General features: G+C 51.1%; 1 protein-coding gene across 4 annotated transcripts in view; it reads left to right on the top strand.

Moving 5' to 3' along the window:
* CHD6 (chromodomain helicase DNA binding protein 6) overlaps window positions 1-25228 on the top strand; it is a 194903-nt gene extending 169675 nt beyond the window's left edge. For 3 of the 4 annotated variants that reach the window (XM_043884657.1, XM_043884655.1, XM_043884656.1), the window contains 10 exons: window positions 3136-3196; window positions 3894-4110; window positions 5801-6009; window positions 7055-8638; window positions 12501-12652; window positions 13047-13253; window positions 14375-14827; window positions 16370-16564; window positions 17469-17588; window positions 22265-25228. In XM_043884657.1, coding sequence (XP_043740592.1) covers window positions 3136-3196; window positions 3894-4110; window positions 5801-6009; window positions 7055-8638; window positions 12501-12652; window positions 13047-13253; window positions 14375-14827; window positions 16370-16564; window positions 17469-17588; window positions 22265-23164 — 4098 coding nt within the window. In that variant the 3' untranslated portion in view covers window positions 23165-25228. Of the gene's footprint in view, window positions 1-3135; window positions 3197-3893; window positions 4111-5800; window positions 6010-7054; window positions 8639-12500; window positions 12653-13046; window positions 13254-14374; window positions 14828-16369; window positions 16565-17468; window positions 17589-17940; window positions 20574-22264 lie in introns of those variants that run through there. The other variant, XM_043884658.1, reaches the window with a different exon arrangement.
* The last annotated feature ends 558 nt before the right edge of the window (window positions 25229-25786 follow it).

Here is a 25786-nt window from a genome sequence, read left to right as displayed (position 1 = left end):
GATAAGATTATCAACCTCCTATTCTGCAACTTCTCTGTGTCTAAAAAGGGTCATTTAGTCATTTTGAATGAATGAAAAACACATATGAAGTACTCAGTATGATATCTTACCCACTTATTTACCTGGGTCTCCATAGACTTTAGTTATTATTGCTGTTGTTTTCCACTGTGTCACGAAGCTGTCCTTAGAGGACACATTTTAGTTGAACGAAAGACATGCTGGATGGTCCCCCAGCAGTTGGGTCCATGTGTGGGTTGCTCCTCAGTCCCAGCTGCCATGTGTCAGGCATCTGCCTTGTGCCAGCATGTAGTTAAACAGTTCACATCATCAACTTACCTGTGCCCCACAATCACCCTGTAAAGTGCTATCATCTCTGTTTTGCAAATGAAGTGAGCTTGACCACAATCACCCTATAAAGTACTGTCGCCTTCATTTTGCAAACAAAGAAATAAGCTTGAGCGAGCTGGAAACAGCTTGCCCAAGATCAGAGAGCAGTAGGCAGTCAGACTCCAGACACCAGCGGGCTCGGGATGGAGAGCCTGCAGGGTGGAACCAGTCCACTGCCTGCGCATGGACGGTCTTACGGGGACCCTGTACTTTGAGTGATGGATTCACACTTCTTCCGAGATGAGTATTTCTTTCACGTTGATTCACAGAGGCAGAAACCAGGAAATGTTCAGCCACAGACTTCAGAGGCGGACTTCCCGTGTGCTTCCCAGTAATAAAAAAAACTGGTGATGTTGAAGATTATGGCATCTTTTTTACTTTGGCTGCTGCTCATCCAGATCTTCTCCTTTCTGTCATTGCCAGAGAGGGGACCTACCATCAGGAGAGGGCAGGAGACAGAGAGGCACTTACCGATCCCAGAAGCTTTCCTGACTTGAGAGGGTTTGCCTGAGGCCAACAGAAAGCATTAGGGAGACTGGAAAGGAGGCCTGCGTGTCATGTGTGTCTGCCACCTGCCGCGTGGAGCTACCTCTGTGGATTCGGGGTGTGGTGGTGCTCACACCAACCACTTATATGGCATAAGGAACCCCCTACTGGAACCCAGCTAGAACATTTCTCAGTCTAGAAGTGTCTATAATTAATTATAGCTTTCAGCATTCAAAGGGGCTTCACAGATACTGTGAGAATACTCAAAAATGTTCTCAGTGGCAGGAAAGGATGTAAGGCATGGCTGGTTGGGTTTTGCTTATAACTCCCTAAACAGTGGTAAAGGCTGTGGTGGTACATTTAAGTGACACTTCAGAATGGTCCAGTCGATGAGCCTGAGGCTTCCTCCCTTCACTGATGTCGTATGGCCAAAGGAGAGAGATTACACTAATGTTCTCCAGCCCTAAATAGGTTTCACTCTCTGAGTCACATTTTCAGCTGGGACTCTTTTTTTGGGACAGCTCAGTGGTTGTAGTGTAGGCCCTTCGCAGACTCCTGTGCTCAAAATCCAGCTCTGCCCTTTGGTATCCATGTGACCTTGGCAACTTACAGAACTTCCTCGAACTTGTTTTCTGCATCTGTAAAATGAGGATACTAATACTTTCTTTCTACCTGGGGAGGCAGTTCTGATGACTAAAGGAGAGAAGCCATGTAAAGGGTTTTGCACAGTGACACGTAGTTCTCGGTAACGTCAGCAGTTATCACTATGCCAGCAAGAAAATGAACCCCTGCTCCTCTGCCTTCTCAAGGTTTTATCTTTCAGGTCCTTCCACGGTATTAAGGGCCCAGGAGAGAGGTTTGGATTTTAAGTATCGTCAGTCGTCAGTATCTGTCCCTCCCTCCTGACCCGAGGTTACGGCTCTCCGGGGCTATGGGTCCCAGTTTTCTGTAAAGGACCAGACAGTAAATATCTTAGGCCTGGGGGCCAGAAGAGTCTTCCATCACATCTCCTCCTTTGCCTCTTTCTTCTCCTCCTCCTCCCCTCTCCCTTCCTCCTCCTCCAATGTAAACCCCATTCTTAACTCAAGGGCCACACAAAAACCATCGACAGGCTATGGATTGCTAAACCTTCTTCTGATCTGGCCCTGTGCTCACTCTTGGCGGCAGTCATGAATCCTGGGCTGATTCTCACCTATCGGTCAGGTCTTAAGATACTCGTCAGAAGCACTGTATGTTAGGTGGGGAAAAATGGGTGAACTACGTGAAGGAGATTAAGCGGCATCAACTTCCATTTATAAAATAATAAGTCATGGAGGTGTGAATAGGGGGAACCTACCACATGGGGAACATAGTTAGGAATATTGGAATAACTTTGTGTGGTGACAGATACACCCACGGTGGGGATCATTTCATAACATATGGAGATATCAAATCACTATGTTGTACACCTGAAACTAATATAATACTATTATGTTAAGTCTACTTTACTTCATTAAAAAAATAAATAAATAAATTTTTGTGTTAAAAACGGAATCTAGTTGAAGACTAGCACTAGCTCTTTGCCCTTCCCCAAACTCCCACATGCCTTGTGTGTGAGGAGCCTTTGAAGTTCATTTCCTGAGACCAAGCAAGCCTTTGGAGAGGAATCCATTAGAGCCAGCTTGACATATACTCTGACTTGGATAAGCTCCGTGCCTGTGATATCACTTCAGCTTCTGAGCTTCAGATTGCTATTTTAATTTTAAATTCCTGGAGTTTTGCACCATCAGGTCTCCCGTCTGGAGCAGTCGTGTTTTAGGAAAATAGTGTCGATTGCTGTAAAGTACATGCAGCATAATGAACATGAGCGTGACACTTTCCCACAGCAAAAATCCAACGACGCAGGCACATGTTTTATGAAATGACAGTATTAGATTGCATGCGACGACGATAAAGCAAATATTTAAGTTCACAATTAAAATAGTGCATGTAAAATGTAGTTGCCAGGGGGAGCATGCCAGTTCATCATTCTTCAATCTCATTCTCTCTACAGGCAGAATCATTCCACAGAATTCCAGGGGGAAAACAATGCTTATTTTAAATAAACTGCTTTCTGGCTCTTTGAAGACTGTGCATAAGTTAAGCTTTATTCATCAGGGACCGTCTTGATCTTTGAGATGTTCTTGGTCAGGAGATGTTGCCTGTGCATCTTTACTCCTTCTGTACGGGGACTGGGTGTCTGAGCTGCAGTTTTGCTGATGACTCAACTTCATTTGTCCCTAGGAGAGTTCCAGTGACGGAGGTGATGGCCTTTTTGCTGAAAAGAAGGATGACACCCGGGCAGGTGAGACTGTGTCTTTCTGAAGGCAAAGAGAAATAATATCTCCATTTGTAGTTATCCTGGAGTTCATGCGTAATTTTTTTTAAAATGCTGTTTTTTTTAAGGAGGTTGTTTTTAAAAGCCACTAAAGTTGACCTTCACCAAACTCTGCTGGAGTCGCACATGGAGCTTTAATGTGACTCCGGCCAGCTTCCTCTGCCTGGCAGTGAAATGAAAGTCAGGATGGATTTTGAGGATGAAAAGAAATCATGATTTCATTGATTTTCTTTTTTTTTTTTTTCTCTTTCGAGAAAAGTTAGAAGTATTTGGTTTGTCTTTTTGATTATTTTTCTGAATCCAGACTTAATGCAGGCTTTGGTCCTTAGAAAGCCCAGCCACGCAAAAACCCATAGTTCTAGATAGAGAAGGCCTCCCATACCTTAGAGCAAGACCCTCGAGTCCATTCTGCCCCCACAGACAGGCACACTGTATCTGAGAGAGAACAGAGCCCACCACACCCAGAGCTGTTTCTGAAGTACCATTGCAGCCTTTCCAGCTGTGCCTTGCTCCCAAGCTGTTAGGTATCAGCTACTTCCATTAAGTTAGAGAGTCCACTTTAGTTTTCTTTAAACGAAGGGAAACAACAGCCACCACCAAAAAACCCACTCTCCATAGTCTTAATTCTGTCTATAAATACTAATATCCTCACTGATGTTTGAAGCCCAGGATGGCTCCGACCCAGACAAATCGCCCTGGCCGGTTTCATCCGCACTCACTGCTCGTCTCCGACGCTTGGTCACCATTTACCAGCGCTGTAACCGCAAGGAGCTCTGCCGGCCTGAAGTCCTGGGACTAGGAAACCAGGGCTACTGGGTCCAGGAAGAGATGTTCCGGAGGTCCTCAGAGATGGAGCTCATCAACAAGGAAGCCCAAAAGAGGTAAAAGAGGGCATGCTGAGCTGCCCCCTGGGTCAAGGTGACCAGGGAAACACTGATAGCTGGAGGGCAGGTGTGTCTGATGTTCTCGTGTGGAGTCAAGCCGTCTCTAGAGGCCGTTAAATCCAACCTCAGTGGTGGTGTCATGCTGGCCCAGGAGTCCAGTGAGATCTAGGACACCCTCTCCTCACAATTCCCAGACTTGTGTGAACAGGACTGCAGTCTCTGGGGATGTGATTTAAACATATGCATCAGGTCATATTCTTTTAGCAGCAAAATGAATAGCACGCATTGAAGTGGCCTTGTTGTAGCCAACAGTCCTTATCAAGCCTTTGAGAGCAATGACTACCATAAAATGCCAGCCCTGAAGGACGGAAGGAGGTACTTGCCCATCTAAGAATTAAGCTAAAAATGGCAGCCGAAGGTCAGCACAGACTGGGGATGAGGCCACGAGAACGGGTCAGTGAAGCTCACGTTCTTTGAGTCAGTTCAGTCCAGTTGCTCAGTTGTGTCTGCCTCTTTGCAACCCCATGGACTGCAGCACAGCAGGCTTCCCTGTCCATCACGTACTCCCGGAGCTTGCTCAAACTCATGTCCATCAAGTCTGTGATGCCATCCGACCGTCTCATCCTCTGTTGTCCCTTTCTTCTCCTGCCTTCAATCTTTCCCAACATCAGAGTCTTTTCTAACGAATTGGCTCTTCGCATCATGTGAACAACATGTTGGAGTTTCAGCTTCAGCATAAGTCCTTCCAATGAATATTCAGGACTGATTTCCTTTAGGATTGAGTTTCTATATAGCCATCCTTTTATTGTAATGTCCAGTGAATTGAAATACCACATAGTGAGTTTAATTACTTCTCTATATTCCTGGCTTTATGAAATTTGGTAATTCAAGGAGAAAAGTTCTCTCACTTGGCTCCAAAGAGGGAACCAGAGCCCCCTCCCCCCTTATTCTCACTCCTCCACTGACCCCTCACCCCACTCCTAGCTGAGTCCCTCCGGAGGTAGCAAGTACCATGTACAAGAGCTCCTGGTAAAGACTGTTGTGGGAAATAATAATCCATTTCCCTTAAGTCATTATTTTAGTCCTGCAGGGTATAAAATCTAGAGAGCCTTTGTGTCCTAGGAAAGATCACCCATCTACTTACATTAAGACCAGGAAGAAAGCCCGTGTGAGATGAAAGTCAGGGAGGTGTGTGACCAGGGGAGACCCCCGCCTCTCTCCACACCAGCTTCTCCATCTGTAAAATGAAGGAAGTGAATTTAATGGTCCAAAAGATCCCTCCAGGATTCTATGATTCTAATAGAATCCTTGTATAATCCTCCAGGATTCTATGATTCTCTGTTGTCATGGGCAGAATATTTAAGGCTACAGAGTATTTTTATATTAAAATCTTTATCTCCCACAAGAGGAAATGAACTGGGTAATTTCTGAAACTGGTAAGTCAAAAGATAACAAGCATGCACACATGATTTGCAGGTGGTGGTAGGCTGATGGGCTGTTATTGTTACAAGTGACTCCTCCCAACTTAAATAAAAATAAACAATAAAATAGATACGCTCTGCCTGTTCTGTGAACCTCACAGACTCTCCAACTAGGCACTCAGCAAGTAGTTGTTTTAAGCTTTTTTCAACAAAAAAAAAAGCCACAAGGGAAAACCGCTCCCTCTCCTTTCTGATTCTGTCTCTAGGTGGACGAGGAGGGAGCAAGCCGACTTCTACAGAACAGTGTCTTCCTTTGGTGTCGTTTACGATCAAGAGAAGAAAACCTTTGACTGGACGCAGTTTCGCGTCATTTCCCGTCTGGACAAGAAGTCGGACGAGAGCCTGGAGCACTATTTCTATAGCTTCGTGTCCATGTGCCGCAGCGTCTGTCGTCTGCCGGCCTGGAAGGACGGTGGTGAGGATGCTCTGTTGCTCTCTCCCCAGGGGGACAGAGAGGGTAAAAGCTTATTTTCAAGGTACAGAGTTGCTTTAGTTTTAGCTATAGACAGACTGCATGGAGAATTCAGATAAAAACAAGTGGGTTTTCCCAAACTCACACACTTCTAATTGAGCCCACCCTCAAAAAATAAAATCTGTCTCCCAAAATGATGTAACTCCACCAAAAATTGAAATTCAGATTAAAATGCCACAGAACTGTTTTCTTTTTTCAGCCTTATAGAGATTTATCCTGCTGTGAGCTCTGCACTTCACTTAGACTAAATCTTAAATGTTTTCTCGTGTGTTGACTTGTAGCCACGGAAAATATGGGCCTGTCATTTAAACTTCCTGTGCTCCAGTAGAGGCCCCGTCTGAGAAATTTCTTCCTAGTGGGAATTTGCGCCAACTTTCCCCCTGGCCTCTCTTCAGTCTCATTGTAATGGATTCACTCACTCTGGACCATAGTACTACATTCTAGAAAAAGCGGAAACAAACGTCGAGCCTACTCAGCGTGGGTTCTGGGCTGACAGACGGCAGCATGTTTCGACACCCCACCTTTTGCCCCGCTGGTGGCACAGTCGGGCAGTTTTCAGTGAAACCAGGGAGCTACATAGACTGGATCTCAGAGTCACGTGACAAGACCTAGACTGGCATTCTGGTTTGGACACCTTGAGCAAGTCGGCTTGTCTAAGCCTCTTTCCTCATCCTCACACAGGGATGCTGGTGTAGCTAGAGGTTTTGTGGGATCTAAACAGCATCCGTAAAGTATCTAGTGAGAAGGCCCTTAGTACAGGCTTACTGATCAGGAAGTAATATTTCCAGAACTGGAGTGTTCATGCTCTCCTTTTACCCTCAGCGGGTCTGTCCAAGTTTCATAAAATCTTTCCCTCCTGTTTTAGCTTTTCATCTTTGAGGGGCCACTAAGGCCCTGCCTTGCTCAGGGCCAGGTGGTCAAACTGTGAGATCAAGGATGCAGGGGCTCAGGTGGGCTTAAGTGACGGGCTCTGTGTTCTCCCTCGCAGGCCCCCTGGATCCCAGCATCTACGTGGAGCCCATCACGGAAGAGCGGGCCGCGAGAACGCTGTACCGCATCGAGCTGCTGCGGAAGGTCCGGGAGCAGGTGCTCACATGTCCTCAGCTGCATGAGCGCCTGCAACTCTGCAGGCCCAGCCTCTACCTGCCCGTCTGGTGGGAGTGCGGGAAGCACGACCGCGACCTGCTGATCGGCACCGCCAAGCACGGCCTGAACCGCACCGACTACTACGTCATGACCGACCCCCAGCTGTCCTTCCTGGACGCCTACAGGAACTACGCCCAGCACAAAAGACCTGACCCCCAGGCCCCAGAGAGTCTCTGTTGCCTCTACCAGACCAACTCCAAACTGTATGAGTCTCTGGCCTATACGCACATGAGCCGGACTTCCGAGTCCCTTGAAAACGAACCTGAGAACCTCGTGAAAATCGAAGGTAGAGACGATCACCTTGGTCCACCCAGGGGCAGCTTATCTGACATGACCTGTGAAAGCTTCATCTCTAAAACTCAGGATGTCCTTTCCCTCACCCATGACGAGAGTCTGCTGCCTGGGTCCTTGGAGAGCATGATGTACGGAAAGAAGGCGCTAAGCCAGGAGACAGGCCCTTTTCAGGGCAGCCCAGGTGCCAGTACTGAGTCCAGGCAAGTCACCGCGGCCATCTCCGCAGGCAGAGACGGGGACTGCCAGCCCCGGGGCCACGAGGCAAAAATAGCCTCAGATTCCTCTTTTATGGAAACTTTAGAAGCAGGAGTAGCTCAGATGAACATTAAAAACGAGAAACACCTGTTGATGTCTCTTTCAAAGGAAGGGGAACTCAGCTGCAGCGAGGCCGGGCCAAGACCTGAAAGCATTGGGCGGCTGGGCTCCAACTGCTTCGCCTCCCCTTCTTTGGACCCAGGGAATGAGAGCGGGTTCGTCGACATGTGCAACCTGAGTGTCTGCGACTCCAGAAGAAACATGTCATCTGACCAGCAGCTAATCGACTTACTAGAAAGCAAAAGCTTAGAAAGCAAATTGGTTTTGGGTCCGAACCACAGCGACGAGGAGGACGACGAGGACGAAAACGAGGAGGAAAGCCTTGAGCTGGCCGCAGGCAGGCGGGAAAGGCTGACAGCGTCGCCTCTCAGCGAGCCCACCACCCGCATGGCAGGGGAGCAGAGCCTGGCCGGCTTCCTCACAGAGGAAGCCAAGAAAGGGAGCACGGAGGCCAGAAGCCAGCCTCTTGGACCTCAGGGCCCTTTCCTTCCTGCAGCCTGTCAGTGTCACTGCAAACACGTGAAGAGGTGGGCGCATGGCCTCGAGAAGGACGAGTTTGAAGTGGAGAAACCCCAGGCTTACCCCCCAGACCCCTTCATAAGCAAAGCCAATAATGTCACAATGAGGGGTGAGCCCACTGCTGTCCCACCTGAGCTGTTCCAAGTGAAGCAGGAACTTCTGAAGGAACCCTGGAAAGAGAGCACAGAAGGGAACCAAGGTCTCCCTCCGTATCCTGAAGGGAGTGAGGTCAAGCCGGAAGACATGGATTATGAGAGTAAAGAGGAGTTCGATAAAGACGGGAACTGCCAGAGTCAAGGTATCGTGTGTGGGACCTTGTGTCTTGGATGAACCAGTTCTCCCAGGCTGGGGAGGACGAGTGCGTGGGGGCTGGTGAGAGTTCTCCTGCTTCTGAAACTGATCTCTTACACCCACCGTATGTTTAGACACGAAGGCTACAGGGCTTATTCTGAAAATGAGGCAGAGTAGCTTACATCTGATCATTCCAGAAAGCTAAGGATGACTGTAGCACCTTGGCTGCATCAGCTGCGTGGTCTGGGCAGGGGCTGTGTGCCGGTATATGTGAGATGCCGTATCGGACGTCGAGGGGAAAGAATTTGTTCTTCTACCAGGTAGGGTGCTGAAACTGGGTGAAGTAGAACAGCCCGGGAACGCCAGGAACCTACAGTTTAACAGAGATGCGGGTCATTTTTCAGGAACTCCACAAAAATAACTGTGATCTTTAGTAAGGTTGGGCTTCCCCGGTAGCTCAGCTGGTAAAGAATCTGCCTGCAATGCAGGAGACCCCGGTTCGATTCCTGGGTCGGGAAGATCCCCTGGAGAAGGGATAGGCTACCCACTCCAGTATTCTTGGGCTTCCCTGGTGGCTCAGCTCGGTAAAGAATCCACCTGCAATGCAGGAGACCTAGGTTCAATCCCTGAGTTGGGAAGATCCCCTGGAGAAGGGAAAGGCTACCCACTCCAGTATTCTGGCCTGGAGAATTCCGTGAACCGTATAGTCCATGGGATTGCAGAGTCTGACACTACTGAGCAACTTTCACTTAACTTTTTAGTAAGGTTGGGCTTCCCTGTTGGCTCAGACAGTAAAGAATCAGCCCTCAGTGCAGGAGACCTGGGTTCAATCCTTAGGTCAGGAAGATCCTCTGGAGAAGGGAATGGTAACCTACTCCAGTATTCTTGCCTGGAAATTCCATGGACAGAGGAGCCTGGCAGGCTACAGCCCATTGGGTCCCAAGAGTCAGACACAACTGAGTAACTAACACTTAGTAAGGTTGACAAAGATCGTCCCATTTATTTACTTAATTGTCAAAACCCTGTGTTGTAATGTCAGTGCATTGTATTGAGATTCCTTTGAGTAACTCAACAGAAATAAGAAAAACCAAATTAGGGAACTTCCTTGGTGGTTCAGTGGCCAACACTCCATGCTCTAGATGCATGGGGCTCTGGTTCGATCCCTGGTGAGGGAACTAGATCCCACATGCTGCAACTAAAGATCTCGAGTATCACAGCTAAGACCCAATGCAGCCAAATAAATAAATAGTTTTTTAAGTAAAAAAAAAAAAAAGAATAACCAAATTCCATGGAACTCAACAAAAAGGCAAAGAGGTTTGATCTTTTGAAATAGGGAAATCTTAGGTAAGGAAAGGATTTGAAAATGTTAAGAACCTAGGTGACCTGAGATCTGCATATGCTTTACGTGGATATGAATATAGTGATTAGAGATCCTGATCAACAACAAATGGTTTTTAACTTTTTCACTGTCGTTTTTATGTCTTCAAACCCAAGAGGGCGTATTAGGGTGAACAAAAGATAGTTCTTATTTATCCTTGTCAGAAAAAAAACAAAGAGTACCCTGTTGGTGGCTGGCCTGGTGCCAGGGCCCATGTGTTTTATTACACAGGGATTCAGGTGGGCCAGCCCCTCCCACATGGAACAGTGACTTCTTCCAAAGCTAAGGTTCCGCAGGCCACACAGCCAGAGGCGAGCAGTGGACGAGCAAAGCTTCATCTGTATTTTACAAGCGTCCCCACCCCCACCCCCATCGCTTGCATTAACATCCTCCACCCATCCCAACCACCAGGTCACTAGAGAAATTGTCCTCCACGAAACTGGTCCCTGGCACCAAAAATATTGGGTACCGCTGCTCTAAAGTGGGAAAGAGAGAGCAGACCCTGCTCTGCTCCCCGGGCTGTCCGACTTCCTTTTTATTTCTGAGCTCCCACTTGTGGCTTCTGCCTTGTGATTGCTGACTCTCTTGGGAAGGGTTCTGAACCCAAGTTAAAGTGTGAGCCCACTAGCCGGGCTGAGGCCAGAGATGCTGGACCGCAAGGAGCGGCATCACCCCTGTGGCCTCAGCCGCCCCAGGAGGAGCCAGCCCTGACCTGCCCACCCTCCTCTCCCCAGGCCACAAAGGGTCCCTGCCACACGCGGGGCTATATGTACACCTTGCTCTTTGAACTCTGTCATGGGGGAAATCACCAACTACTCAGTCCTGGGAACACATGCAGTCCAGCAACGATGGGTTAGAGGAGGTGCTCGGTCCTCTGCTGGCCGTGGGGCCGGGCTGTGCTGGGCTAGGAGGCAGCAGTGAACTTGATAAGCTCTGATGAGCATCCCGCATGCTCAGCGGTGGGGAGTCCCTTGCGCCAGTGCTTTGAAGGAGCTTTGGCAGACCCCAGAAGGGTTCCTCCATACCCGGGGTGTGGGCTCGGTGGGGGCCAAGAGGGCCCTCCCTGTCTTTCAGCCTGGGACTCTGTGCCCAAAGGAGCAGTCTCTGGCCTAGCTGGGGGACCAGCCTCTTCTTTCCTGACTCCTCCTCACGCAGCATTGTGTTCTTTTCTCAAAATTTAAATTCACCTTCTCTGCTGAAAACATGGCAGGGATGTGCCCCCATTGGACCTAGAATAATTTGGATTTTCTGTCCCAGCCCAAAAAGCTCAGCATGATGGTGATGGCTGCCCCACCTCCACCACCACCCCCCTATCTTTGTATATACTTGGCCCCCCCCCTTGTTCCTCAGCAAGTCGTGCGCACCCTTCCCCCGCCGCTGCCTCTTCCTGGGTGGTCTCTCGTCTGAGAGGCCCCCTCTCCCAGCCTTCCCTTCTGCCAGCAGGTTTTTTCCTCCTCCTTCCCTATCGAGGCACCTTGTTTCTTTCCCTTTATGGTCCTCACCATGGTTTATAACTGAAACTGCTCGTTTATTATTAGTGTTTTTCCCTGCTGCCTGCCCCTCGTGGAGCTGTTAAGAGCCTAGAAAGCCAGAGCCGCCACACTGTGCTGTTTATCCTCGAATCCCCTGGCCTGGTGAGGTGCTGCTCCCGGGGAGGGGTCCCTGCGGCCCCCTGGGGGACTTGGTGCACAGTCAGCAGTGAGACCTCCACACTGCGGAGGGTGGACGCCCCGTCATCTCGCTGCGGAAGAGGCCCACAGCTTTTCCTACACTCAGTTTGTCTCCTGTCAGCACTGTGAAGCGGATGATGGCTGAAGATCCATTTCACAGCTGATAATAAATGTTTATCACTGAAGACCGAAAGAATGAGTCACATTTCCATTTCTTCCTGTCAGTGATGTTGAATGTCCTAGGTGTCTTTGCATCATTTTTTAGCATAAATCAGGTCTGTTTACCTTTGTTGTAAGTTTCAGGACTTTTCCTCCTTCCTCATTAATCTCAGCCTCTTGCCATGTTCTATTTCCCACACCGTCCCTGCCACTGTATCGAAGCACAGTGTTCACTTCCCTCTCACCCGCACCAAGTGGGGAAGCCTTTGCCGTCATCCAGTGTTGTTTGGTTACCGATGCAGACTCTTATCAGATGACCTGCTTGGGTAGCCTTGGAGCAGGATGTGGCTTTATAGCTTAACTGATAGAGTGCTTCTGGAAATAGAAGACATGGTAATTAATCAGTTTAAAATAAATAAGCATACAGTAGGCCAGTGTTTTAAGAATAAGAGGGACTTCCCTGGCAGTCCAGTGGTTAAGACTCCACCCTTCCAATTCAGGGGGTGGGGGGCGTGGGTCCAATCCCTGGTTGGGAAACTTAGGTCCCCCATCCAGTGCGGCCAAAAAAAAAAAACACTCAGATGTCCTGATCTTTCAGATCACTCCAGTCTTCCAACTACCTGTCTCATTTTTCTTTAAAAAAAAAAAACCTCTCTTCCCAGATTATCCAGGGAAGTACTCTGAGGAGGAGAGCAAGAGCTCGACCTCGGGCATCGCGGGAGACCTTGGGGACGACCTGCAAGAGGCGCGGGCTCCCACCATTGCCCAGCTGCTCCAGGAGAAAACGCTCTATTCATTCTCCGAGTGGCCAAAGGTACCTCCCAGAGCTTGCATGCCCCACTCAGAGCATCCTCAGCTTTTGAATCCTTTATATTAAACCTTTTAGAATCTTTCTGAGTCATCAACTCAGACAAATGTTTAATATCTTTAAAAGATATTCATTACATGACTTTAAAGGTATCAGGACCACAATTAGACTGTAAGACCAAAGTGTTCAGCGCATCTTCATTATTTACAGTACTGCAGCTTTTCATCTTCACTGTCCAGACTGCGCCATTTCTTTTAAGATTCAAAAAGTGAGTCCCTTTGTGTGCACCGCCTTCTAATCAACTCCTTCTGGTCAGAAAACGTGCCGCTTGATTTCAAGGGACTTTGTAAACTTGGTTAACTTAGTACTTCCTCCTCAGAGTTTGTGTGCTTTCTTATAGGATCGCGTGATAATCAACCGCCTAGATAACATCTGTCACGTGGTGTTAAAGGGGAAGTGGCCCTCCAGCCAGCAGTACGAGCCGGTGGGCACACTGCCCACCCCGTTGTTAACCGGCAGCGCTGGTCCCCGAAGCGGCCTCTCGGAGCCAGAGGCATCGGAGCATGGCTTCAGCAATGGTGCAGCATTGGTGGCCCAGATGCAGAAGGTGAGCCCCTGAGAATGCTGTGTCTGACCTTGAAACAAAGGAGGACGACACTTTGCACTTCTTGATCGACTGATTCATTCGAATCTTGGAGCGGGGAAGTACGTGATGAAAGTGGGTTTGCAGCTCAATGGGAGTGGTGTGCTGGTTTGTGGGCGATGGGGGCAGGAAGGGGCATACCTCTGGGGTGGGGAGGCAGATGGGCACTTGAGGACAAGGTAAGTTCTCGACCAGCTTAGTGGCAGGAGTGGATCCAAAGAAATGGAGGGAGTTAACGGACATGGCTTGATGACAGATGACTATATGAGGAAAGGGAGGGGTGAATACATGAGGACTGGGAACGGTAGCAGCCAATAGAAATGAAGGAAGTCAGACACTTCCCTGGTGGTCCAGCGGTTAAGAATCTGCCTTGTAAAGCAGAGGATTCAGGTTTGATCTCTGGCCAGGGCATTAAGATCCCACATACTGCAGAGCAACTAAGCCCACGTTCCATGGCTGGCGAGCCCGTGTGCCACAAAAAAAGATCCTGAGAGCCACAGCTAAGACCCGACACAACCAAATAAATGCATAAATTTTTAAAATATTTTTTAAAAAGAAATGGGGGACGTCAGTAGTGGGATGAGTTTTATTTGAGGTTTGTAAACGCAAGTGAAAACTCAAGGACTCAAGTTTAAGGTAGGTAGTTAGCACACTAGCTCTTAGCTGCACATTGAACTCCACTGGGGTCCTTGAGACGCTCCAGGTTCTGGTTGGATTGGTCCAGGGTGCAGACTTGGTATTGGCTTTTTTTTAATTTTTTAACTGCCCAGTTGATTCTGATGTACAGCTGAGGTAGAGATTCCCTAAACTATGATCTTGGCAATTGCAAGTGTAGTTCGTGGACTGGGAGCTTTCACAGCACCTGGGAACTTGTTAGAAATGCAGAAGCCCAGGCCCACTGAAGTGGAATCTGCATTTTAACAAGCTATCCAGGCGAGTAGATACTGAAGTTTGAGAAGGCTTGAGTTGAAAGAAGTTCCAAGAAGGTGATTACTAGTCCCAAGGAAATTGGGGCGGAGACAGAGCCAGCATTGAGCCACAGAGGTGGCATTCAGACCTCTCTTGCCACGTCTGTGTGTTTGCAGGAGAGCTTCTTGGCTCCGGTTTTCACAAAGGATGAACAGAAGCACAGGCGTCCTTATGAGTTCGAGGTAGAGAGGGATTCGAAGACGCGGAGCCTGGAGCAGTTCCCGGCCCCCCACGGGCACCCCCCCATCGTCCTCAACGGCTGGCATGGAGAGTCAGCCATAGACCTCTCCTGCCCGTCGGAGGGGTCCCCAGGGGCCACATCCCCTTTCCCAGTGGGCGCCAGCACCCCCAAGATGGGGGCTATCGGTTCACTGCAAGGAGCCCTTGGCATGGACTTGTCGGGCATCCTGCAAGCTGGCCTGATCCACCCAGTGACCGGACAGATCGTCAACGGAAGCCTCAGGAGAGATGACGCTGCCTCCAGGAGGCGGAGAGGAAGGCGGAAACATGTTGACGGAGGGGTGGACCTCATCTTCCTGAAGGAGCAGACCCTGCAGGCTGGCATCTTGGTGGGTATATGAGGTGCACATTTGACCTCTGTACACTGAGCAGCAGACCGTTCTTCCTCAGACACAACAGCTTTTGACTTATGGACCTTTTCCCCTGTTTCAGCTGTCCTGCTTGTTCCCTCTTGTCATCAGTTGTCCTCAGTCATTTCTAGAAATACATATTAGTCCATCGAGGGCTCTTAACCTGCCTGCACCCTGAAGGCAGAGTCGGGAGGTCTCCCCATTTCACAGAGAAGCAGCCCAGCCTCCAGGGCCTTGGAGCCCCTGGGGATCAAACGAGTGAAGCAGGAGTAGGGCTGGGTCTGCAGCAGCGGGCTTTCCAGGAGCAGGGACTTGGGGGTCAGGACGTCCTGAACATCGGTCCTGGCCCGGCTGCTGCTTGACCTGCTGGGTGACCTTGGGCTCATCATCGAGCCCTGCTCTGCCCCTCTCTAAACTGGGGGCCGCAGCTTCTACCACCGAGGGTCACTGCGAGGTTTTGCCGAGGTCACGTAGAAATCCTTGTCAGAAACAGAGAAGTGCCCAAGAGATCCCCTCTGACTTTGCTTACTGTGTCAGAGCCCACCGACTTCTCTCTTTGTGTTTTGATTTGTCCCATTTATTGGACTTCAGGCTCTGAAGCAGGAACCAGCATTTCTTGCTTTCTTACTACTTTAAAAGGAATAATAGTGACGAGTGTTGAGTGCCTCTGGCAGGCACTGCGTTGGGGGTTTTACATGATTGCCCTGTACGATGTCCACAGCAACACTGTGAAGGTGTGGTTACTGTTCCCGTTTTGGAAATGAGCTAACTGAGACTTAAAAGCATTGAATGATTTGCCCAAGCTATACAGGTAGTAAGTGGCAAACCAGGGAACCAAACCAGTGACTTGGTCCTCTACAGCCAGGGAGCCCTGCTGTATTGTTCGGTAGATGTCTTTCTCTTTGATTTTCTCTATTATTTGGGAAGCTGAAATGGCAGATTCTTTCCCTTTCCAGTTCCCCAGTGTCTTTAAGAAGGTGGTCTTGTTTTTCAGCGGCTCAAAGCCGTAGTTTTCCCTGTCGTGATCATAGAATTCAAGTGGAGTACGTGAAGTATTTTTTTCTTGGCTTCAGAGTATTTTGAAGATCTTATCATGGAGACATTTAGCACAGATATATGTTATTAGTAGACCCCATACAGGCACTGGGGACACAGGCGGGTACATATGCAGAGGGAGAACCAGGTGAGTCGATTGCAGGGTGGCACTCTCTGTTACGTGAAAACCTGTGACAAGTGCCATGGGGGAGCAAAGTGCGGTGACCAGTGTCACGGGGACAGTCCATGCTGGTGATGAAGATGGCAGGAGGGAGCCTGAGCAGGTAGGATGGCACATAGGTCACCGCGAAGCCAAGTGGGGAGGAGAGCAGTCGGATGGAGGGGTCTCCTGCCACGTCAGGAACTTGTGGCAGGGATCAGCGGTTGGGCACGGGTGGTCCTGTTCTGGTGGGAAGAACCACCTTTAAGAAACCAGTTTTCATTCTGTCACGGTGAAGGGCACATCCTCGTCTTCCCTCCATCCAGGAAGTCCACGAAGACCCAGGACAGGCTCCCCTGAGCACCCCACACCCTCCTGAAGGGCCGGTGCCCGCCACATCGATCCCGGAGCCGACCCCGGCCGCCAGCAGCCCGGCCGAGAAAGCCATTCCCAGCAAGAGCCTGTTGGACTGGCTGCGGCAGCAGGCCGACTGCTCCCTCGAGGTCCCAGGCTTCGGCACGGTGAGCGTGTGTCCCCTCTGACACGGAGACGCAGAGGGGGCCCAGGAGGGCTGGGGAGCCCAAGGGAGGTCTGTGTCCTCCGAGAACGTCACTGGAAGGTGGGAGCGGGGGAGTTTAAATTCTGGTTACGTCTTCTGGTAACAGAAATCCCAGCCCACCTCAGAACACCAGGCCAGAAGGTCGACGTGTGTGACCTCTTACCAGGACAGCGAGCCTCCGCTCGGCCCTCCCTTCCCCGCGAGTCACCACATTTGTGAGCTCACAGGGCATTCTTTAGGTTGCGTAAGCACTGCTCCCCTTCACAGAAATGCTCCCGGCATTCTTCTCAAGTCACCGCGTCTCCACTCTGAGGTGACGGGTTAGTTTCAGTCCCAGCCCAGGGGCTGCTCATCAAGCCCTCTTACTCCTCTGCTCTTGGTCCTTCAGAGCAGGCGTCCAGAGGAGAGGGCACCCCAGCACCAGCACCCCACCACCACCCGCACTGTGCTGGCTACCTCTTGTTAGCAAGGGGAGGCGCTCGAAAGCTCGCAGGAAGGAGGAGGATGCGTTCACAGACACACACCCTCCAGAGACACACAGCCCGCCAGGCTGGGAGCAGCGAAGAGAGAGCCTGAGAAAACAGTTCAGAGAGGCAGAGGCAGGGGTGAAGCAGTGCCCTGGGAGCCTGGAGGGCCAGCGGGCCCCCCACGGGAGGCCCACCTTGCAGCTTCACTGCAGGCACGCGGTGGCTTCAAGGAGAGCACCTCGGTGGGGCCCCGCGGCTGTTTCCGCAGCGCTGACCTGACAGGTTCTGTGCAGAGGGCCATGAGTGAGGAAACCGCACGACCATCTGAGCAGCACCACCCACATCAGGAGACCCTGTGGCCAGAGCATTCTGTAACGTTGGTTTCCATTTACCTCCTAGAATTTTTCAGACAAACCAAAGCAGAGGAGGCCACGCTGTAAGGAGCCTGGAACGTTAGACGTCACCTCCCTGAGTGGGGAAGAGAGGGTTCCTGCTGTCCCCAAGGAGCCAGGCCTGAGGGTAAGGAACAGGACGTCCCAGTGGAGCCCGGCCCCGCAGACCCGGAGAGGACACTTCAACTGGGAAGGGGCAGCCAGGCTGCCTTAGCAGAAGGACCAGGGTCCGCCCAGGGGCTTGATGAGCAGGGACAGCTGGTGTTGGGGTGTTCTCACCAGCAGCATGTCTTCCCGTGGTCATTTGTTTTCAACCTTTCCCTTCAAAACTTTGGGGTTAAGTTTTGTACTGAAACAACTCCCAAGGCTTGATTCCCCCCATTTTGGAGAGTTCAGGGAAAGTACATTTTAAGTCTTATCAGGAGTCTGTTATCCAATGTTTTAACAAAACTTCTCTTTTGGAAATTTTCATTTTCCAGCCTTAAGTTTTTCCGGCTACCATTTAAGACACCCCCTCCTCGTCCGTCCTCGCTGGCAATGAGAAACAGCTGACTCCACACACTGCCCTTTTCCTATTATAGAATCATGAGCCTGGAAGAGACTTCAAAGGCATCTGCAGATACTTGCACTAGAACGAATCCGAGTTAATTATAGTTTACAGATGAGTACAAATTTGGACTAGAAGACTCGCAACCTCTAGGGGGCGGTAGCATTTCAACCTGAAAGCGTATTAAGCTTGGGCAGATGATACTCAAACATGCTTCTCAAAGTGAGTTCTGCCCAAATAGGGTGCTTCTGAGGGTCCTCTGGGGCTCTGCCCTCATAGGTTGTCCTCTGAACTCACGGGTGCTCCTGAACGCCTTCCTTTGGTGCTCAGTCATCTATAGCTCTCCTCCTCTGAGGGATTTCCAGGATACCATTTCTGTGTTTAGTTCCCAGAGACCACCCACCCTAGTCATTTCCTCCTTGTTAATGTTGTTAGGAAGCGCGTTTGTGATTTGGTGGCCCGGAGGGTCACTCCACTAGCAGCTCGACAAACGACTGCCTACTGGCCAGGCCGATCCCACGTCCTTCCTCACTGTTTCTCCAGCCCCGCCCTCGGCCTCCCCGAGCTCTCCTTTTGTCATGAGAGACCACCCCCAACCCTCGCTTGGTGGGGTCTCTGAGCTCTTGGTTGAGAGACATGGCTCCCCCCTTGACCTCCTCATTTCTTTCTTCATACCTCAGTTTCTCGGACGTTCTTTGGGAGTTAACATTCATCACAGCCCAGCCGACGCCCATCTCCTGCCAGAACACTCATTTCCAAGCTGTCGTCACAAGTCAGCCTCCTGCCAGAGATGCGCTTTCCCTCCTTTGTTAAGTAAACACAGGCCCCGCCTTGGGGTCCCCTGCCTGCAGTAAGGCCCGGACTGGAGGCAGGGTTCGCCTGGCCCTCGGGGCTGCTCGGAGGACCCCACTGGGGCCGGAGCCTCTGGGTGTGTGACACTCCTTGTCCGTCCCTTAGAGACCTTCCCGTTTCTTCTAGAAATATCCAAATCCCGCAAGGAGCTTCTCCCTGCCTCCAGGCCCTCCTGCCTTGTGTGTGCTGGGGCTCGGCTGCCAGCTCCACCAACCACGCCACACAGGTGGACTCAGCTTTAAGAATGCCCGCCCGGCACATAGCGGTCGCTCGTTATTACATGTGTGTACGCACACATATGCCTCATATATTTCACACGCAGGGTTAAGTTTGTTTCACCGACCCGTGTGCAGTGGGTGGGGTGGTTTTGCTAGTTTCTTCCTGAGCCATTTGACGGTAAATTGTGGAGACTACGTGCTTGCTGAGTCGCTTCATTTGAGTCTGACTCTTGGCGACCCCCGTGGACCATAGCCCCCCAGGCTCCTCTGTCCATGGGGTTTCCCAGGCAGGAATACTGGAGTGGGTTGCCATTTCCTCCTCCAGGGGATCTTCCCGACCCTGGGATCAAACTCGCATCTCCTAAATTGCAGGCGAATTCTTTACCCACTGAGCCACCTGGGAAGCCCTGCGAGATGACATATCACCCCTAAATAAACACTTAGCATGTGTCTCCTGGGAACGTGTTCCCATGTATCTGTCACCACTATCTCTCATGTCAGTTACATGTCGTAGCTTGCCCATATTCAGATTTCCCCAGCTCTCCCAGAAGTGTCTTTCCAAGCTAGATTTTGTATTTTGTTTTTAGAATTTTTAAACCAGGATCCACCTGCTGCATTTGGGGGTAAGGTTTCTCACCACTCAGGGCATGTTAGCTGAATTGACTCACCTTCCTGGGAAGAACGAGGCAGTTTTGGCCATCACCTCCTCCTTTGTCTTTACCCGGGACTTGAGTGTTAGAGCCAGGACACACAGGCTGTGGGGTAAACGCTGCCTTGTGTTGGTTTAGAGTGAGGTCTTGAGGGCACATACGCATGCCATCATCAGGAGGAGCAGACCCGTCGCCTGGCGTCTGCCCCTCGGAGTCTCCCCTCGCCTTGCCCTCCCCCCAGCCTCCCCTGGAAGAGGAAGCAGGCCTGTTCCCAGGGTATAATTACCAGGAGGGAGAGCTGCCAAAGCCTGGCTTGGCCGCCGTGTGTGGTCCCCACGCTGCTGGGAGGGGCACATGCCCCGGGTGGGCAGCCACGGGCCGGCCAGGGGCGGGATGACGCGCCCACCCATAGGAAGAGGTGGAGCCCCTTTCCTCTGCCCTCCCGCTGCGTGCTCTGCAGGGGGATGAAGCCCTGTTCTCACCCCAGGGCCTTCCTGCTGCTGCTCCCCCGTCTAAAGGGCGCAGGCGGCCAGCCTGGCCTCCTGGGCAATTTCCCTGTCCTGAGAGAGCCCAGCGTGGTGTGCCCCAGAGGTTTCCAGCGAGGGTGGGGACATCCTGACGCCTGAGGAGTGTGGCTTGAACTTGGGGGGCCGGGCCACAGGGCCCACAGGTCCTGCAGGGTGCAGGCCGCCCAAAGTCATCTCTCCAGTGCCCGATGGCCTCATAGCGTGTTACCAGATGCCTGCTGTGTAGATAGGTAGCAGATTGTTCAAAAGAAGCTGGAGGCCTCACTCAGCAAGCTCGGGGTTTCTTTTCTTCCGACAGACTTGTGAGACGGCTCAGGCCCTCCTGCTGAGGGTGATGGGGAGAGGGAGGGTGGGGGCATTTGAGGGCACAAAAGGAGAAGGTTCACCTGGGCCTTTCCCCTGCCTCTCGGTAACAGGGAGGAAGGCTCGGGAGGCCTCGTGGCTGAGTGCTGGTCCCCGTGACTGGGCCCTGGGTTCCAGAGGGAGGCGATCTGTGCTAATGGGCTCCAGAGAGAGTGGTGAGAAACGCTTCTTTCAGCCCGGCCCCAGCCCTGGCATCCGACCCTCTTGCTTTAGAAGCGGGAACCAGGCAGAACTGCTCCCCCAGGCCTCGTTCCCGCGGCCGGCTCACGCATGCAGGGGGCCAGCCCCGCACTGGGGCAGACAGGTGGGCCATCCCATGGCCGGGCCGCGGCTGCCCCATCCTTCAGGACAGGCCGGCTCATGGGTGCAGGGGTCTGGCCCCGCACAGGAGCAGACAGGTGGGCCGCGAGGTCTGGGCCCTCTGTCATGGCCTAGCTGCGCTCCAGGGCACATCCCACCCCTCCTCAGTTGGTGAGGAAGAAAGGGGACTGAACTGACGGCTCCAGAGGTCTCTTCCTCGTCTGCTTTCCTAAGACAAGGCTGGCTGAGAGGTTTTCTCCTCACACAAAGGTGACCGTCATAGAGCTCTTTGCCCATGACTACTTGCTTTTTCTATGATATTCTTAGGGAAATTGAAGGACAAATACATGATCTCAGGAATAACATTATTTCCGGGGACCTGGGAACATTTGAGTGCACTTTTTTCACACGTGTGTGAATCTCTGAACTCCTTGTGAAACGGCTGTGACGATAGTGCCGACTGGTAGGGTGGGTGTGATGACGATTTGAGAGCAGGCACGTGGAGCCGGGTGCGCACGGCCGACACGGGCAGTAGCTCTGCTTGGCTCCTGTCATCGCCGCCCGCTTCGTCTGCCCCTCTGACGGCCAGTGTCCCTCTGCTGAGACCCCCTCCCCACCCCAGTCCCCATTTCGGAGCTGCCGCAGGCGTGTGCTCGCTGAGAGCTTGACCGGTGTCACCCACCAGCCTGTGCCCGTGCCCACCCGTTGAGCAGAGACCTGTGGCATCTCCTAAGGATCCGACTTGGGTACCCTTGTCCTTTCTCACCCACAGCCGGGGGCACCTGCAGGTCAGAACGGAGCTTCAGGTCTTCCTGCTCCCAAACCCCATCCTCCGGCTCAGCTCTGGCTTCAGTTAAAACCCTTCCTGTGTCAGGGGGGAGGTGAACGTGGGGGTCTAGCCAAGGGGGTCACAGCCACAAGTCTCGACCACTGGCTTCAGCTGCACACACACTAAGATCAGATGAAGCCGGGAAGTCAAGCGTGGCCCTGCGCAGGGACAACATGCAAACTCATGAAGTCCTTTCTTGTTGGTTTTATATTTTACATGTGAAACTGCTATCATGTTGGTTATCCCTCAGTAAAAACACTCTGGGCTAAGACCTGAGGTCCCTGGCTGGCCCCAGCTCCCAGGTCTCCAACAGCCTCTCCACAGGGCCCTGGGCGTGAGCTTGTCGGAAGCTGCTCAGCGCTTGCAGGCTGTCCGCCTCAAACGGAATGTCCTCGGGGCGCAGAGCTGTGCAGCTCCTGGTGGGCGGGCAGGCAGGAATGACCACTGCAGAGCCCCGAGCTGCTCCCCCCTGCCATCCATCGCCTGAAGCATCTCTTGTCTCTCTGTCCTTTTTCAGGGGTTTCTCCCAGAAAACAAGTTCAATCACACCCTGCCCGAGCCCGTTCTCCGAGACACGGGCCCCCGCCGCAGGGGCAGGCGGCCACGGAGCGAGCTGCTGAAGACCCCAGCCCTAGTGGCGGACACCCCCTCCGGGATGGGGCCGCTGTTCATGAACGGCCTGATTGCCGGGATGGACCTGGTCGGGTTGCAGAACATGAGAAACGTACCGGGCATCCCCCTCACGGGGCTGGTGGGGTTCCCGGCCGGCTTCGCGGCGATGCCCCCAGGCGAGGAGGTCAAGAGCACGCTGAGCATGCTGCCCATGGTGCTGCCGGGCATGGCCGCCGTGCCCCAGATGTTCGGGGTCGGGGGGCTCCTCAACGCCCCCATGGCCACCACCTGCGCCTCGGCCGTGCCAGCGCCCCTGTCAAGCACAACCAAGGGCGGCGCATCGGCGGCCGAAAAGACTGCGGAAGATCAGCCCGGCAGCCACGACGTCAAAACGGACCCGTCAGCCGAAGACAAGCCCGGCCCTAGCCCCTTTTCCTCCGACCAGCCCGAGCCCGCAATAACTACAAGCAGCCCCGTGGCGTTTAACCCGTTCCTCATCCCAGGCGTTTCCCCCGGACTCATCTACCCTTCCATGTTCCTCTCCCCTGGCATGGGCATGGCGCTGCCGGCCATGCAGCAGGCCAGACACTCTGAAGCAGCAGGTCTGGAGAGCCAGAGGAGGAAGCGGAAGAAAACCAAGGGGGACACCCCGAACCCCAACCCAGAGCCTGTGCCTGGGCCAGAGAGGGAACCGGGCAGCGAACAGAGCTGCCCAGAACCCAGGGCTCCCGCACCCCCCGATAGAGAACATGCGGCACAGGCCCGGGAAGGGGGCCCCCAGGACTCTCTTGGTGACACCAATTAGAACTTTTTCATCGAAGAAAATGATTGTGACTTGTAAGTTTCTTATCCCATAAAGGTTTGTTATTTCCCCTCACTTCACCGTCATAAGAACCTGTGTTTCCATGAGTACTATTACCTCCCTGATTTCCTGTCTGAGAACTATGGTAACAGATGTTAATAGTCACAGGGTCTTGCCACGTCATCAGCTCCGTGTCGTTGACCTAGTATAGGAGGTGCAGAACCCCTCACTCCGTTATCCAGTCGTCCATTCCAGCGATCGTAGTTAGTGCAGACGTGGGGACACACCCTGCCCCCTTCTCTTCCAAGTTTCCCACTTATTCGAAGAGGAAAAAAAAAAAATGGCAAAAGAAAGCCAGCTAGGGACTGACCAGTGCAGGGCCGAGGCAGAGAGCAGCTCTCTTTTTTTTTTTTCCGTGAGCTGTGCCGAATGGGAAGAAGGGTAACAGGGAACCAAAAAAAAAAGCACAGAGAAAGGAAATGCTGGTGCATATTTTTTAGTTAAAATATTTCCCAGTTTTATCACGATTACTAAACGAGTAGGTTAGGCAGAAGTATCTAACTAATGGTTGAAACCATACATATCCATTTCTTTCTAAAACAGAAACCTTACTGGTAGTAACACGACTTCCCCCCCCCCCACTCTGGGTTTTCAGGCAACCTGCAACAAGAAGACATAGTGACCAGGCATCATTTCTACACACGCACACATCCCTCTCCTCCCAAGTGAAAAGGGGATTCCCAGTACGAACAAGCTGGACACACCGCGGGCTGTTGCCACCAGTGGGGTGGGATGGGGAGCACGACTGCCCACGGCCTAAAGCACATGACCAGCTCTGCCCCTACTCAGGCCTCTTAGGAACCCCTCTGGCCCCTGCTGGAGCCTCCTGGACTCATTTTGTGATTCCCTTCGCCAGGACCCAGGCTCTTTCTGGAGCCTGCAAGAAAACCCCCAACACTCTTTGACACTAGCCAGGGGTTCGAGGTTGTCAAACCTACGTGCGTTCCACCTCTTAATAAAGAGTGCAACTGTGAGACGTTTTTTTCCTTCTCTCCGGATTTTTCAGTTTATATTTTACAGTCGGACCCAGATCTCAGATCATCAAGTTAGTGGAGACTGTGTTGGCAAGTTTAACATTCCCCCTTCTTCCTCAGCTGCCCGGCTCTCCGGGCAGCCCGCCCCCACCCTGCCCGCTCCCGCCCTGCCTTCCTTCACCCCCCCACCACGCGGTCCTTCCCTTCTGATGGTCTCACTCTCCATCCACAGTTCACACTCTGAGACTTGAAAGAAGCTCGTGGCTCAGTCCCCAGCGGGCCACAGGGTTGTGCAGGACCGTTGGAAATGTTGGAAGCGTTACTAGTACCGGTTTCACATTTTGTTGTCAACAATTTACTGTATTTTTTTTTTTTTACTTTTTCTGTAACAGTTTTGCTATAATTTATCAGAAGGTCCAAAAGTTCGACATAACTATTTCAGTTTGCATTATTTATTTATGATGCTTTTGTCAATTGTCTTTTATACATTTGGGATTATAAATTATGTAAATGTTAAAATGAGCATCTCGAAGAAGTCTGTTAAATCATGACCGGAAAAAAAAAAAAAAGCTTTATTTTTAAAAAGTGGAGTCCCAGTTTTAATGAATCAGTTATAAATCAGAAATTCTGTAAACCGATTCCATAAGAAGAAAGGATCCAGTAATTGAACCGATTCTATTTAATGACATCTTTGTTGCATAGGTGGTCTCTAATGCTGACAACAGATTTCTTAGAAATGCTGCTCTCTCTATTTAACTAACATTTTGTTCAGTTTTGCCTCCAGTGGAAGCAGAAAGGGTTTTTTCAGCTGTTAAATCCTAAAAATCAATATAATTTATTTATGTAAAAAAAAAATCACTCAATTGATATATTTTTGAACCTTTTAAGTACTAATTTTCTTTTTATCAAGTAGGAAAAAAAATGTATTTGCCCTAAATCCTTAAAATACAAATGCTATAAAAATTCATGTATCTTGAAAGCCTTACTGCAAATGAGTATTATAGACGCCCAGCAGAGCCTGGGTTTTCTTTTCTGTCGTTGTTGTTGTTTTGTATGAAAAGGCTGCTTTCCCCAGGTTCCACTTAGAACCTCCAGTAGGTCACAGGGTTCAGTATGGATTTGATTTAACAACCCACCAGCATGCTAAAAATCCCTTGTTATATCTTATCGAACCTGTATGTTAACTCTCCGGGTGTTTAGGCTTCTCTTTGACTGCTATTGTGTCCCTGTTTGCAAAATGAAAATGACACTCTGTGGATTATTTGCTCTGTAAGGCATAAGTGCTTCTTATGATTATTTTGACGTTTCCAAGAGCAAAAGCCAAATTTAAAACTCTCTTCAGCAAACTTGAGCCTTTTCATCTAATTCCATGTCACTCACAGCCATAACTTTTCCTTGATCATTCTTCACCCCATGTCTTACATAATAAATTGTCTGTGGTCTCGATCCTGGATTTAAAAAAACAAAAAAGTTTAAAAGTCAAGTTTGTATTTGAGGACTTCAGTGGCACTCGGCTGTCTCCTGCTGCCCGGGCATGTTATGAAGGCATCGCATGCACACAGCAGTCCACTGTCTCCTAGGTGCCCATGCC

Source organism: Cervus elaphus, chromosome 23 (genome assembly GCF_910594005.1).
Source record: "Cervus elaphus chromosome 23, mCerEla1.1, whole genome shotgun sequence".
In the NCBI taxonomy this organism is placed as follows: domain Eukaryota; kingdom Metazoa; phylum Chordata; class Mammalia; order Artiodactyla; family Cervidae; genus Cervus; species Cervus elaphus.
Note: the sequence above shows the minus strand (reverse complement) of the source record. Positions and strands in the feature narration are given on the sequence as shown.